This window comes from Castor canadensis, chromosome 12 (assembly GCF_047511655.1).
Source record: "Castor canadensis chromosome 12, mCasCan1.hap1v2, whole genome shotgun sequence".
NCBI classification, from domain to species: Eukaryota; Metazoa; Chordata; class Mammalia; order Rodentia; family Castoridae; genus Castor; species Castor canadensis.
This window is the reverse complement of record NC_133397.1, coordinates 36,597,908-36,613,054: the sequence shown is the minus strand read 5'-3', so window position 1 is coordinate 36,613,054 and position 15,147 is coordinate 36,597,908. Positions and strand designations below refer to the sequence as shown.

The following is a 15,147-nucleotide window of genomic DNA, read 5'->3' as shown; positions in this document are numbered from 1 at the left end:
CATGCTTATAATCCTAACTACTTAGGAGGTTGAGATTGGGAGGATCAAGGTTCAACACCAGTCCAGGCAAATAGTTCTTAAGAGCCCCATCTCCAAATTAACCCAATACCACCAGAAAAAATAAGAATGTGAGGAAATGTTAATTAATTAGCTTTCGTCATTTTACAGTGTATATATACTTTAAAACATCATGTTATACAAGATAAATGTATACAATTTTATCTATGAATTTAAAACAGATTTTTTAGGTGAATGACAAAGACTTATACTGCAAAACCTATGGTAGATGATGAAATGTTCCCAAAGAAATATGTGTAATCTTAAAAGCATTTGCTAGAAAAATAAGAGTCTGACTTTATTTTTGTTTTGTTTTTGTTTCTCCCTGAGAATTACAGAATCATCTTGCCAAATTCCATATAAAGATTTGATAGGATTTTGATTGGGACCTCATTAAACTTAGAAATTAACTTGAGGATAAGTAAAATATTGACAATACTGGACTCAAACAATACTGAGCAGTATTTCCAAGAACTACTTTCCCTGGGTTTTTGTCTTGGTTGGTTGTTTTTTAGTACTGACGGCAGAACCAAGGGCCTCACACATGTTGAACATATACTCTTTCCCACTGAACTACATGTATACATACACGTATGCATACATAGGGCCTTAACTATGCTAGCAAGCAATCTTACCACTGAGTTATATCCCAAGACAGACTACTTTTAACCTTTTTTAAAGATCACTTTACAGGCTTTAAATTTTCTTATGAGTATTTTTTCCTATGTTAATTTTCTTAATTTTCTTTTTCAAAAATCTTACAGGTTTTTGAAATAATTTTCATTCTTATTTGTTTTGGTATCATTCACAGTTACAATTTTTATTTGTTCTTTAGCATTAAAGTTACTAAAAGCATTTTTAAAATTTCAAATTGGATATTAACACTGTTTATTTTGTTTTATTTTTTGGCGATACTAGGGATGGAACTCAGGACCTTAAGCTTACTATGCAAACACTATTTGAGCCATATTCCCAGCGCTCCTTTTATTTTTAATTGTTTCTGGCTTCCTTGTCACCAAATGTTATTTTCGCAGTTCCTGCTTTTTGATATTTGTTAAGGTGTTCCTTGGGTCTCATTTATGTCTATAAATGTTATGAGTAATACTATTAACAGAATGTACTCAATTACATTTTTTGTCAGTGATATGTCTGGACTCTTTCTGGCCATCTTATTTTAAATGTATTATAATTTCTTACTGTTCTTTTTCCTTCTATTGAGTTGGGATTTATTTGGGCCCATTTTAAATTCATCTATTAATCTAATAACCTAGGAGAGATAAAATCTAATGACTCGTTGTGTCTTTCCATTGGTTATCTTTAAATTATTAAGAGTCAGGTGTGGTATCTTATACCTGTAATCCCAGAACTCAGGAAGCTGAGACAGAAAAACAGCAAGTTCCAGGCCAACCTAGGCTACACAGCAAAAACCTGTCCCTGAGTGGTGGAAATACACACACACACACACACACACACACACACACACACACATACACACAACTAATACAGTGAGCTTTCTATCAACAATAAATTGAACAGTACTTCTAACCTTCCCTTTCCTGAAAATATCAAACTATAGAGGATTATTATTTTCTCTTCTTATGTCTAATATTCTGATAAAATAATCTAAAACTTTGTTCTTAAATATTGAATTACATAGTATTTCTAAAGTGTTAAAAAAATACCTGCATTTGATCTTTCATACTGTTACTAAATTCTTACCTTAAAATAATTTGTTCTTCTAACATTAAAAGATCTGATTCTCAGCTGGGCACTGGTGGCTCACATCTATAATCCCAGCTACTTGGGAGGCAGAGTCGAGGTTCAAGGTCAGTGAGGGCAAATAGTTCAAGAGACCCTATCTCAAAAATACTCTTCACAAAAAAAGGTTGGTAGAGTGGCTCAAGGCGTAGGCCAAGTTCAAACCCCAGTACTGCTTAAAAGGAAAAAAAAAAAAAAACCATGTATGACCCCACTGTTTTATTTTTTCCACGTTTTATTAGTGCATGTTAGGTACAATGTGGGGGTTTCATTGTGGTATTTCTATACATGCATACAATATACTCTGATAATACACATAACCCTCCATTTCTTGTTTATCCCCCCTTCCTCCTAGACACCTTTTTATGTTCCTTGCAATTGTTTTTAAATGGGTTTCCTATACAACTGTTTTAAGAAAGAAAAAAACCATCCTCCAAAATATCAATGAAGAATAAATTTCCTCAGATTTGACGCTCAGAAAACAACATTGAAAATAGGGGATGAGCCAGGCACTGGTCGTTCACATTCCAAGCTACTCAGGAGGCAGAGATCAGGAGGATCGAGGTTCAAAGCCAGCCCAAGGCAAATAGTTCTCAAGATCCTATCTTGAAATTACCCAACACAAAAAAAGGGCTCGTGGAGTGGCTCAAGTGGTAGAGCACCTGCCCCGCAAGTATGAGGCCCTGAGTTCAAACCCCAGCACAACCAAAAAGAAAAAGAAAATAGGAAATAAAAAGTAATGTTTCATTGTTTGCTAAAGCATATCTGCAAAAATTTCAAGGTTTTTTTTTTGGCAGTATGGAATTTGAACTCAGGGCCTCAGGCTTGCTAAACAAGTGCTCTACCACTTAAGCCACACCTCCAGCTCCTATTTCAACATTTTAACTATTTAATAATTATGTCTGATGCAACCTAAGAAAACATAAAGTGGGCCCGGCACTGGTGGCTCACACCTGTAATCCTAGCTACTTAGGAGATGGAGAATGGAAAGATCACAATTCCTGGCTACCTGGGTAAACAGTTAGCAAGATCCCCATCTCAAACAACAGCTAGGCACACTGGCACACACCTGTCATCCCAAGCTATACAGGAGGCTGAGATCCAGACAAAAAAGCAAGATCCTATTTCCAAAAATTACTGAGCAAAAAGGGCTAGAGGTGTGTGGCTCAAGTGGTAAGAGTGCCTGTCTAGCAAGCACAGAGCCCTGAGTTTGAACCCTAGTACCAACAAAAAAAGAAAAAAAATATATTTATTTATTTATTTATTTATTTATATATGTTTGTGTATATATAGAGAGATAGATTTCATATATGGTACAGCCTTTGCCTAGCATGCAATAGGCACTAGGTTCAAACCCCAGTACCACCAAAAAATATCACATAAACTAAAACCAAATGTTACCAAAAAAATTGCTCCCATTTAAAACACAAGGAAAATTAAAAGCAAAATGCTTCAGGTAACAGAAAGCATTCTCCTCACATCACGAAAAATACAAGACTTAAACATTATTTTGATCCAAGAAAAAGATATTTAACTTACTAGCATGCTTGTCCGCAAGCATTATAAGTGTGTTGGAAATATCTCGTCGTCTATAAAAGCACACTACTTTTGCTTCCACATTGCCACTTGCAGTCTAAAAAGTAAGAAAAATAAAGGGTTACATAGGAGCTGGAGGTACAGCTCAAAGATAAAGTATGTGCTTACCATGCATGAGGCCCAGGGTTCAATCCCCAGCACCAAAAAACGAAATTATCTTAACTGTCATATAATTTATAAAACTAGATTCAGGACAATTAGAAGATCCCTTTCATTAACACTGTGTCAACCACAACCACAAGATAACCAGAGAGTTAAAATAGTCAAAAACAAATGAGAAGTATTCCTTCAGGTTCTGAGCAAAACTAGAATTTCAAATGTACAATAATCCACTGACATGGATTACACTCATTTGATTAGATCACTTTAATGACTAAAGCCCAATATAGTATAGTTAACTGTGCTTAGCTTTAAGAAATTAATCCCCTAAGTTTAAAAAGCCATATATAATTTATTTATGACATTTAAAACTATTCAGGCAGGCACTGGTGGCTCAGGCTTGTAATCCTAGCTACTCAGGAGGCAGGGATCTGGAGGATCAAGGGTCGAAGCCAGCCCAGGCAAATAGTTCACAAGACCCTGAGTTCAAGCCCCACTACTGCAAAAAAAATAAAAACCCTATCTCCTCCAAACCCATTCCCAGAAAGCACAGGCTAAGTATAAACCACCACCCTGCTCCCCAAATAGCCCACATTCGACTGATGGTAAAGTTCCGTAAGTGGCAGCAGCCATCACCCAGAATGGACCAAATGGCCTGAAAAAGCATCCTCTAATCCAAGGGAGTCTGCAAGTCGGTACAGTCAGTATTCTTAGTACTACTTAGTACTACTTAGTTTACCTTCACATATGAAAGCATTAAAAACCTTGAGTTATCAACACTGAAGCTCACTTCTTTTTGAGTATATTCTAGAGTACAATCTATATTCAGTTAGGCTGTAATTTACTGCAGCTGAGGCCCAGTCTCCTATTCGCCTTTGCTCTATGAATTCTGAAATCTTTCAAGGTCAATCACTCAGTACAAAGTTCTTTATAAAAACACATATATTACAATAAAATGTTACTGTCATTTCCAATTTCTAACAAATGTGAGAGCATGTTTTAGAATTTCTCTGGGCCTACAGACATATTAAAACATAAAGAAATAAAAATATGTGCTGCAGTAAATTTGCAGTTTTATGAAGTTCAACAGCAGTATTTCAGAGTGAGAAATGGAACTGTAGAAACACTGCCCTTTAAAACTGAAATCATATTAAATTCCTAACCAAAATACTTCTATACTTCACAATATTGTGATCAAACAAGTCCTCCAGAAATAATGATCCAACAATCTGCTAAATGAACATGCCAATATTTCTATGTAAATAAAATCTATCTATAACTTCAACTATAAGCTTTTTATCATTTTTTTTCTCATTAGTGAGTTCCTCCAACAGGGATTCCCTACAAAGATAATTAAATTCTGATTTAAACCTGCTTGAGGTATGAAAACATCATTGAAAATAAATATTCTCAGGGCTTGGGGTATAGTTTAGTGGCAGGGTGCATAACTGGCATGCATGTGGTCTCAAGTTCAATCCTCAGCACCAAGAAAAATTCTCTTCTGGAACACACACACACACACACACACACACACACACACACACATACACACACACACAGCGAGTAGAAGTTTTACAACTACAGTGCAGTATTCCTCTTTCCCGCTACAGAACACATGCGTACATGACAGAGCACTCCACTAAAGCTTCATTATTCAAAATAGAACTTCACTGCCCAGTGCCAGTCCCCAAGTGTCCCTGGTGTGTAATGAGATGCATACAGAGACTGAGGATAAGTGTGTTATAGAAACTGAGAGTTAATTTTGAGCCAGGTACCAGTGGCTCACACTATAATCCTAGCTACTTGGGAGGCAGAGATCAGAAGGATCAAGGTTTGAGGCCAGCCTAGGCAACAAAAGCCAGCCCCTATTTCAAAAATACCCAACACAAAAAAGGACTGGAGGAGTGGCTCAAGCTGTAAGGTACCTGCCTAACAAGTATGAGACCCTGAGTTCAAATCCCAGTACCACCAAAAAATAAATAAATAATCAGAACAAATGAATTGGAGGTGTGGCTCAAGTGGTAGAGTACCTACCTGCCTAAGTTCAAACCCCAGCACAGGAAAAAAGAGGGTTTTTTAGAGGGTTAGAAGAACAGCTAGGTAGTAGAACTCTTGCCCTGGGTTCAATGGTTCAATACCCAGCAACAGAAAGAAAAAAAAGAGTTCCTAATAATAAAAAATATTAAGGTTTATGTTTTAATGAGCCTTTTAAATGTTCTACTCTTCTACTTCTCATATTTATGCTGTAATTTCAAAGATTTTTTTTTTCTGTGGTACTGGAGTTTGAACTCAGGGCTTCATGCTTTTTAGGCAGGCACTCTATCAGTAGAACTATTTGCCTGGGGCTGGCTTTGAACCTGGATGCTCCTGATCTCTGCCTCTTGAGCTAAGATTACAGGCATGAGCTGAAAAAAAAAAAATTTTTTTTTTTTTTTTTTTTTTGCAGTATTGGGGCTTGAAGTCAGGACATTCACTTTCAGCCACTCCACCAGCCCTATTTTTGTGAAGGGTTTTTCAAGATAGGGTCTTTGCCCGGGCTGGCTTCAAACTACAATCCTCCTGATCTCTGCCTCCTGAGTAGCTAGGATTACAGGCCTGAACCACCAGTGCCCAGCTAAGCTGAAATTTAAAAAAAAAATACTTCACCATAAGTACTTTTAGAAGCACTGCAAAAAACACATAGGCTAAATATGTGAGATATATATATATACACACACACATATAAAACCTCCCATGTGCCAAGCACTAAGCTGATACTGTGGCTATGTACAAGTTGCTGTGGCTTCCACTCCAGTAAGGATGCCTGTTCCCTCCCATCTGATTAAAAATCTTCACTGGTTCTCCACAACTAAAAGTAAAAAACACACCCAGCCCTACTTTCCTAGCTCATTTCCTGTTCACTCCAGCCATTATCTCAAACTCATAGAATCAAAAAGAAAGTATAGCCAGCTACAGGGGGAAGGACCAAAACAGCTTCATGGAGATAGAGATGAGGTCAAAGATCCTTGGTAGGCTAAGAAACAAGAAAAGTAATCGAACAGATAAAGAAGGAAGTACCCAAGTATTCCATACCAGGTGGAAAAAATGATGAGGTCTGAAAATAAGAACCCATAATGAACATTGATCTTTTCTGTGTTTTCTCCATTAAGGTTGCAACAGCCTCTTAAAATCTCTTTTTTGTCAAACATATTTACTAAAACACCCTCTAGCAATAAAGGGCTTAAGTTTTAAAATAATTTCAGTCAACCTCAAATTCTATCTTACTTGCTTTGTTTTCTTTTTGGGCAGTGCTAGGGATAGAACTCAAGACCTTATGAAAGTTATCTTCCTCTGAGCCCCATCCCCAACCCTATGCTCACATCCAGACTTCCAGACTTAAAAACTGTTACTTAAAAAAAAAAAAAAGGACTGGGAGTGTGGCTCAAGTGGTACAGCACCTGCCTAGCAAGGGCTGAGTTCAAACCTCAGTACTTCCAAAAAAAAAAAAAAAAAGACTAGGTGACAGATGCCTATAATCCCATCACTCAGGAGAGGTAGAAGGATCAAGAGTTCAAGGTTGGTCTGGGCTACATAGAGACCCTCATCTGAAAAAAAAAAGTTAATACTACAATTTTTAAGAAGTTGAAACACTGCAGTCCTGCTTTCAAAAATATTAAAAAAAAAAAAAAAAACAGGAGTAGAACAAGCCTGGTGGTGCACAGCTGTAAATCCAGGTCTCAGACTGAGGCAAAAGGCCAGCCTGGGCTACACAGTACAGTCTATCTCTAAAAATAAATAAAACAGGAGGTAGCATACTTGCTTAGTTCTGAATTTGATCCCAGAACTACAAAAAAATTTTGTTTAAAAAGATAGGTATCGTCCTATAAAATGCATTTCTAATAAAGTTATGAATAAGTTTATCCTAGGAATTTTGTTTTTAAACTTGTATTTAGAGCATAATTACTAAATTAATGCCCCTTTTTCTTTCTTACTTATCAAGCAGAATCAATCTAGTACTTTTTTTCTTTTGGTGAGACTAGAGTTTAGATTCAGATTCACTTGGATTCTGACAATCAGTTATTTACCTAATAGAGGGAAAGAATAACCACATACCTACAAGGCCACATGTGACCTTACACAACACACAGCAGCATCAGGGCCTTTACAATTCTGGTTGACCCCCAAACTCCCTTACCTGCTTAAGGGCTTCAAACTTACAAAGCAGGCACTCTACCACTTTTACACATCTTTAATCTATTTTACTCCAGTCATTTTGAAGATGGAGGGAGGGGTCTCATGAACTATTTGCCCAGGCTGGCCTTGAACCTCAATTCTTCAGATCTCAGCCTCCCAAATAGCTAAGATTGTATGTGTAAGCCATCAATCTGGTACTTTTAAATTCACTTCTTGGATTTTCCAATCATGTTAACGTTCCCCATCTAGCCAATTTCACCCATTATCTTCCCAGGGCCTCTATTCTCATGGCTACCTCTTCCTTTTTTGTTTGTTTTTGTTTTCCTCATCCTTTAGACCTCAAGTGAAATGTTCTTAAAGCCCTTTCCTATCCTCCCTACAGGAAGTGATCTCTGCATTCTCAATGTCAAAGTTCTTGCATTTTTCCTTCTTAGAATAATACAATAAATTACTATTTTGGGCTGGCGGAGAACCTCAAGTGGTAGATAAAGTGCCTGCCTAGCAAGCATGAGGCCCTGAGTTCAATCCCCAGTGAATAAATAAATAAATTACTTTTTTCTTTATGCCTGTTAACTTGCCTTTCTAGGTATTCCCCTCATGAGAATGGAAACTTGTGTGGGCAGAGACCATGTCCATATTGTTCACACTATTATCTCTCTAAGCCTAACATGGTACCTGGTACATAACAAGTGCTAAATATATATTTAATGAACAGTCTAAAATGAGATTTGTGTTTTACATCCCTTAAGAAGTAAAAACCCCATGTAAATATTTTAGCATTTTACAAGTCATCTGTAAATAACACATGAGTAACTCCAGTTACTCAGACTTACGTTCTCTGAAATCAAAGAATACTATCTCTTAAATCAATCATCCCCAACTTCTAAAGGATCACTAATATATGGATTACACTCTCTACTGAAAAGCAGGCAGGGGCAGGGAGGAAGTAAGGATGGGAAAGGAGGATGGTGATGCAACAATAACAGAGTGTTCAAGCCAGAGGTGTAATCCTGTCATTTAACCACTGTGAGTCTCAAGACAATGATACATGCTTTATCTAACACACAGGTGTAAGACTACTGTGATGTTCAAAAGAGGTTACAAATTTGAATCCCCAGATTCTGTTTCTGGAGCACCACAGACATTCTAAACTTAGCACAGGAATAATTTTACTTTTATTTGCAGGACTACAGCTAATGCCTATCTCCATTAGATGCATTTTTGATCATTCTTGCATTCCCAGTATCTAACAGCACCTGGCAGGTCCTCAAAACAGGCTCACACCTGTAATCCTAGCTACTTAGGAGGCAGAGATATGAAGGCCCTAGTACCATTAAAAAAACAAAACAAAACAACAACAAAAAAAAAAACTATTTGCAAAATGAATGAATCAGTGCTGGAAATGTAACTTGGTGTATAGCATTTGCCTAGCATGTACTACAGGGAAAAAAAAAAAGAATGAATCAAAGTACTTTGCAAATAGTACAGTTTTATACAAGCATTAACATTAATACTTGAGAAATTCACTAATTCAACAAGTATTTACTGAATGCCCTCAGCTATGTGCCAACCAGTATCCTAACATACTGAGAATGTATTAGAAAACAAACAGAAAAGATCACTGCACTCTGCTTTTTGGAAAACAGGCACTGCAAATAAATAATATACACAATGAAGTGTGTGTGTGTGTGTACACAATGAAGTGTGTGTGTGTGTGTGTGTGTGTGTGTGTGTGTGTGTGTGTGTTCGTTCTCCCCCAGTGCTGGGGATTGAACCAAGATCTTCAGGTATGCAAGATAAGTGCTTAACTACCGAGATCCACTCCCAGCCTCAAATTAAATGTATTTGAATGGAAAAAAGCAAGGGGGAGAAGGGGTGAGTAACAGGATTGGTTACAAGGAAATAGTCCACCTAAAATGGGTATAGTAAGAAACAGCCAAGAGTCCATTGTGCTTGGATGAAGCAGTCTCCCCACCTACTTTCAGAAAGAAGAGAGGCCAGAGAAGTGCAGTGACATCCAGAAAATATTAACTTTCTAAATAAACTGATAAATAAAATGGACAGTTCTGTTTTCTCAGTTCTCACAATATCATAAAATCACATCATCAAAAAAGTAAAACCACAAAGAGAAGCACATCAGAATTACACAATAGGTCCCACCCAAAGACTAATCTAAACTTGAGGTCATTCTCTTTATTTGGTTATAGGTGAAAATATTGGGGGATTTTTTCCCCCCTGTACTGAGGTTTTAACTCTGGGCCTCTAATATGCTAGGTGCAATGACTTTACCACTTGAACAATGTCTCTAGTCCTTTTTGCTTTAGTTATTTTTTTAGATAGAGTCTCAGGTTTTTTACCCCAGCCAGCCTCAAACTGAAATCCTTCTACATCCTCCTACTATGCTACCTGCTAGATGGAATGAGAGTAATCCATCACTGCCTGGCTTGTTTGTTGAGATGGCAGTCTTGCTAACTTTTTTCCTGGGCTAGCCTCAAACTGTGATCTTCCCAGCCAGGTGCAAGAGGCTCACACCTGTCATCCTAGCTAAGCAGGAGGAAAAGATCAGGAGAATCTCAGTTCAAAGCCAGCCTGGGCAAATAGTTCCACAGGACTCTGTCTCAAAAAACTTTTCACAAAAAACAGGGCTGGTGGAGTGATTCAAGGTGAAGGCCCTGATTTCAAGCCCTAGTATCACAAAAAAAATTTTTTTTAAATTTTGATCTTCCTGACTTTTGCCACCCGAGTAGCTGGGATTAAAGGTATGTGCCACCAAGACTAGCTAACAATTTTTTTTAATGCAAAATCCTGGTAGAGCACCTTCTTTCTAAGCTCAGAGCACTGAGTTCAAACCCCAGTCTCACCAAAAATGAAGGTTAAATGTAAACCTTGGGGCACACAGAGAAAACCAAGATCTCAAGGATCCCAAGGCTTTTTTTTTCTAAGACAGGCTCTCACTATGTAGTCTACTATTGTAGACTGGCCTCACAATCCTATCCTGCCTCAGTCTCCCCAGTGTTGGGATTATAGGCATGTACCACTAGGTCTGGCTTAAAGTACTTTAAGCAAGTAATGATGTAGGTCAGGTCTGGCTTCCAGAACTCAGAACTGGACTAGTCTTCAGATGGCATTTTTAAGGAAAGGTATTAGCTAAATAGTCCAAGAGATTTTAGCACTATGAATTTTCATAGCCACACAACCATCTAAGTGATCTGTAGAAAAACCGATGGTCACCGGGCACTGGTGGCTCATGCCTGTAATCCTTGGTACTCAGGAGGCAGCGATCAGGAGGGTCACAGTTTTGGGCAAGTAGTTTTTGAGACCCTATATCAAAAAAATCCTTCACAAAGAAAGGGCTGGTAGAGTGGCTCAAGGTGAGTTCAAGGCCCTGAGTTTAAGTCCCAGTACCACCAAAAAAAAAAAAAAATTGCAAAAGCTCATCTACCACAATCAATCATTCTGCTCCTGTTGTCCTAAATATCTGCATTCAGGGACAAATCTTAATGTTTTACTTTACTTTGGCCACAGGTACAGGCTTCTTTATATTATTATACCAAAACTATATTCTTATTAGTTAGCCTCATCTAGAATTTTACAAATTCCCTTCAATATTGTACTTCCTAGCTTCCTCCTTACAAAACTGGGAAAAGAAAATTCACTAAAAAAAAAAAAAAAAAAAAGAAGTATGGCTTATATTCCCAAGCCTCAGGTAACTAAGGTAAAAGGATCAGGAGTTTGAGACAAGCCTGGGCAGACCCTATCTCAAAAAGCGAAAGTTTAAAAAAAAAAAAAATAGGAAATACTACACAGGACAACTCTAACTATCTCTAAATATAAAAAAGAGACTGAGTTACAGAATTGACTTGATCTTTGAGACTCTAAACAATCTGAAGAAATTCACAAACTTTTAACTATTCAATCACAATGTTTCATACCAGAGAAATATAACTACAAAAAGCAAAAGAATATTCAAAATCCTGTATAACCCTCTAATATGAAATTTCTATGTTCAGAGTCTGGCACTGAAAGTAAAAATCACCTCTTAGGCACTTTACCCATCACCCTTCAATGGAAAGCACAGTGGTTTTCATATGAGAATGGTCTATATACCTTGTTAAGTTCTTCTATTCTTCTGATTAGGTATGGGTTGCTGGAGGAATTCTCAAAGTAGACATAATCTGTAATCAAAGGAATTTATAGAATTTAATCTGTACAAAAGAAAGTTCACATTTGGCAATCCCTGGATTTCTACATGAGGCACTTCGAGTTATTAAGCAGGTAATACTTTCATTGGTAATGCAACCTTAACAGACTATCTCTGGTACTCACTATTCACAGACCTTTACTTTCCTGGCATTTCCATTTCAACTGTTTTAGCAAGTTCTCCCAGTCCTTTGCTCTACATATCATTTCCTCCTTTTTTGTTGTTTTTGTTGCTCTTTTTCTTGGGGGGAAGAGGAGTTGTTTTGGGTCATACTAAAGTTTGAACTCAAGGTCTTGTGCTTGTTAGGCAGACACTCTACCACTTCAGCCACATCCCCAGCTCCCTCCCCCCTCACTTTATTTTATTTATTTTTTTTTTTTTGAGAAAGGGTCTCACTATATAGCCAGGCTGGCCCTAAACTTGCTATCCTCCTGTGTCAGTCTCCCAAGTACTGAGATTACTGCTGTGCACCACCATGCCCAGCTTAATTCATTTCTTTAATAAAGAAAAGGACACCTCTTTCCATCACTAAATAGTGAGGGCTCACTAAACTCATTATTTATAAACTGCCTCCACTTACTGCCTCCACTTCTTCTCCCTCAAGCTAATTTGCCCTGGAGTCTGCTTCTTACATAAAACTGTTGACTTAAGACAAATTCTGAGCAAGAAGGCTTAACAGTCCAACTTACATTTCAATCACCGATTTAAAAAAATCAGGTGGACAGAGAAGGAAAGAGGAAGCTGGTGACAAACTTTTCCAAAGCTCTACCTGGGAAGATGAAGAAACAGGGGGAAGAAGGGCCACTGGCTGAGAGACCAAAACCCTCCAGGGGAATTTTTTTCAACCTTTTAGCATATTTAATCCACACTCTTGCTGTAAAGAAATCATTGCAGGCTGTCACCAAAAAGGACTGCAATTTTCTAGGGTGGCTTTTTGTCTCATCTCACAGGTTCACTGGAAACGTCCCACTGTGTGTTTATTTGAGCATGGACTGCATTACTACGGTCCACCTTCATGGCTCTTTCCCGGTTCTCTTCTGCACTGCAAAGTGGCCTCATTTAGCCAGGTCATTCCCATCTCCATCCATCAGGAGCTCAGCTGAAGAGCCGAGAAGGAAGAGCAAGTCTCACTCACAAACACGCCACTTATCTGAATTATTATTTTACCAGGAAAGAGGAGGAGGGCGTCGTGAGCAGGGAGAAAGTTTGTTTGACCTTATTTCTCTCTTCTGCACAAGGCTGGGAAGGCACAGCAAACGTCCAGGCTGAGTTCAACTCCCCATCTTGGGCTGCGGGTCCCTGACCCTACTCAGCCCCATTTTTTTTTTTTGGGTGGGGGGGGGTGGAGGACTGAACAAGAAACCAAAGGCGGAGGGGGGGGCGGTGAGGAAGGAAAGGAAGGTGCAGGGCCCTAGCCCTGAGAACAGGCCTGTCCAGCTGTGTCCCACGCTGGGGCCCCATCGTCCACGCCCCCACCCCACCCAGCCACTGAAAGGGTACTGGAGAGGGAGGGACTGTCCCCACGTTCCCCACCCGCAGTGTCTAGAAGCCACGCGAGGAAAAGGCCACCCGGTTGGGGGGGGCTCGACGGGCCCTACTCCCATGGGGGTTCGTGGAGGGGGATGTGAATTTACGCCCCCAGCAGAAGCCTGGCCCTCGGAGCCCAGGCACAGGGTGTGGGGACGCGGCTAGCCCCGGGCCCGTGCGGGCCACCGTGGGGGAGGGGACGAAGGGTGGGGGCGGGGAGCCCGGCCCCCCGCGGGCCCTGTGCCGCGGGCCCCTGCGCCTGCAGTCAGCGTGCGCTCGCCCAGAACCCCCATCCCACAGCCGGTCCCAGACAGGCTGGGTCGGGCCGAGCCTTCCTACCTCCGACCCGGTACATGTTGGCCGCCATGTCCGCCCGCCCGCCCGCGGAGCCCGAGCCGAGCCCCGCCCGCTGCTGCCGCCGCCGCCGCCGCCGCCGCCTCAGCCTCGACCGCCGTCGCCGCCGCCTCGCCGCGGGGGAGGGGAGGGGGAGGGGGAGGGAAGGGGAGAGGAGGGGTGGGGACGCCGAGGGAGGGGGTGGTGCCGCCCCCGGCGCCAGGAGGCGGCCGAGCTGCGGGAGGCGGGAGGCGGGGTGGGGGGCGGAGGGAGGAGGGGAACCGGGCCGGGGGTCCCCTTCCAACCCTACCAGGACCAAAGCAGAAGCTGCCTTCTCGAATGCGGGCCCGGGGCTGAGGGAACGCTGGGTGGGGGGGCGGAGCACCCCGTCCCCTGCCCCAGACAGGGTCCCCTGCCCCGCCCTGTGTCGCCCCGGAGCCCCAGGATGTGTGACCTCGAGCCCCGGCTCAGTGCGGACTCCCCTTGCTATTTTAATAAGGGTGCCGTCCTCGTGGGGAGCTACTGTGGCCGCTCAGAGCCCGCAGGCCCTGAACCGAGGAGACCCCACCACGAGTGTCCAGCTTCCCCGGACCCAGACCCTGCGGGGGACAGAGCTGTAAAAATTGGCTCCCTCCCTAACCTAAGCGCGCCCACCACCACCCCGGGGCCGCACAGAACCCACTGCCCCAACAGGAAGAGAACTTCAGAGCCCGGCTTCCGCTGTCTGTGGGGGAACAGGGCCCCTGCAACTCACCACCACCCCAAAGGAGGAGATACTGCCATTTTGCTGCTGATGCGGTTAGCCGGTTATCTGTCTAAAGCTTTTAAGTGGTTATTTTCCCGTGCTAATTCTCTAGACGACCCCTGTTCTCACAGCCCTCATACCCTCAGAGAGAGAAAAATTGACTAATTTTTGGGTGGGTGTTGGAGGAAAAAGGGGGAAGCACTGGGGTTTGAACTCAGGGCTTCACGCTTGCCAGGCAGGCACTCTTACTGCTTCAGCCACTCCACAAGCAAAATGTTGTCTCTAAAAGTCGAGTGTGATGGGGAGGGAAGCCAGAAATCCCAACACCAGGGAGGCTGAAGCAGGAGGATTACAAGTTCAAGGACCGCATGGGCTACATAGTGAGTTCAAGCTAGCCTAGACTAATGAGACCCTCTCTGAACAACAATAAAGAATCTTTCATGACAGATTATCCCCAAATGAACACAAATAACTTTCTATTCCAAACTACACGCAGACATCGTTGCATAATAAGCATGAAGGTGATCCCTGACTATCCTGGGTTGTTTGGAGTGTCTAGTGATACAGTTGTGTGCTAGTGATTTTTTTTTTTTTTGATGGGACTGGAGTTTGAACTCAGAGCTTCATAATTGCAAGCAGGAGCTCTACCACTTAAGCA

General features: G+C 41.2%; 1 protein-coding gene across 6 annotated transcripts in view; it reads right to left on the bottom strand.

Moving 5' to 3' along the window:
* The window catches only part of Mta3 (metastasis associated 1 family member 3), a 146,722-nt gene extending 132,205 nt beyond the window's left edge, over positions 1-14,517 (bottom strand). For 3 of the 6 annotated variants that reach the window (XM_020155884.2, XM_020155885.2, XM_074049576.1), the window contains exons 1-3: positions 13,751-13,867; positions 11,791-11,858; positions 3,355-3,448 (exon numbers count right to left, since the gene is read on the bottom strand). In XM_020155884.2, the coding sequence (XP_020011473.1) occupies positions 3,355-3,448; positions 11,791-11,858; positions 13,751-13,778 (190 nt within the window). In that variant the 5' untranslated portion in view covers positions 13,779-13,867. Of the gene's footprint in view, positions 1-3,354; positions 3,449-11,790; positions 11,859-12,573; positions 13,032-13,750; positions 13,868-14,498 lie in introns of those variants that run through there. The other 3 variants (XM_074049574.1, XM_074049573.1, XM_074049575.1) reach the window with 3 other exon arrangements.
* Between the last annotated feature and the right edge of the window lie 630 nt (positions 14,518-15,147).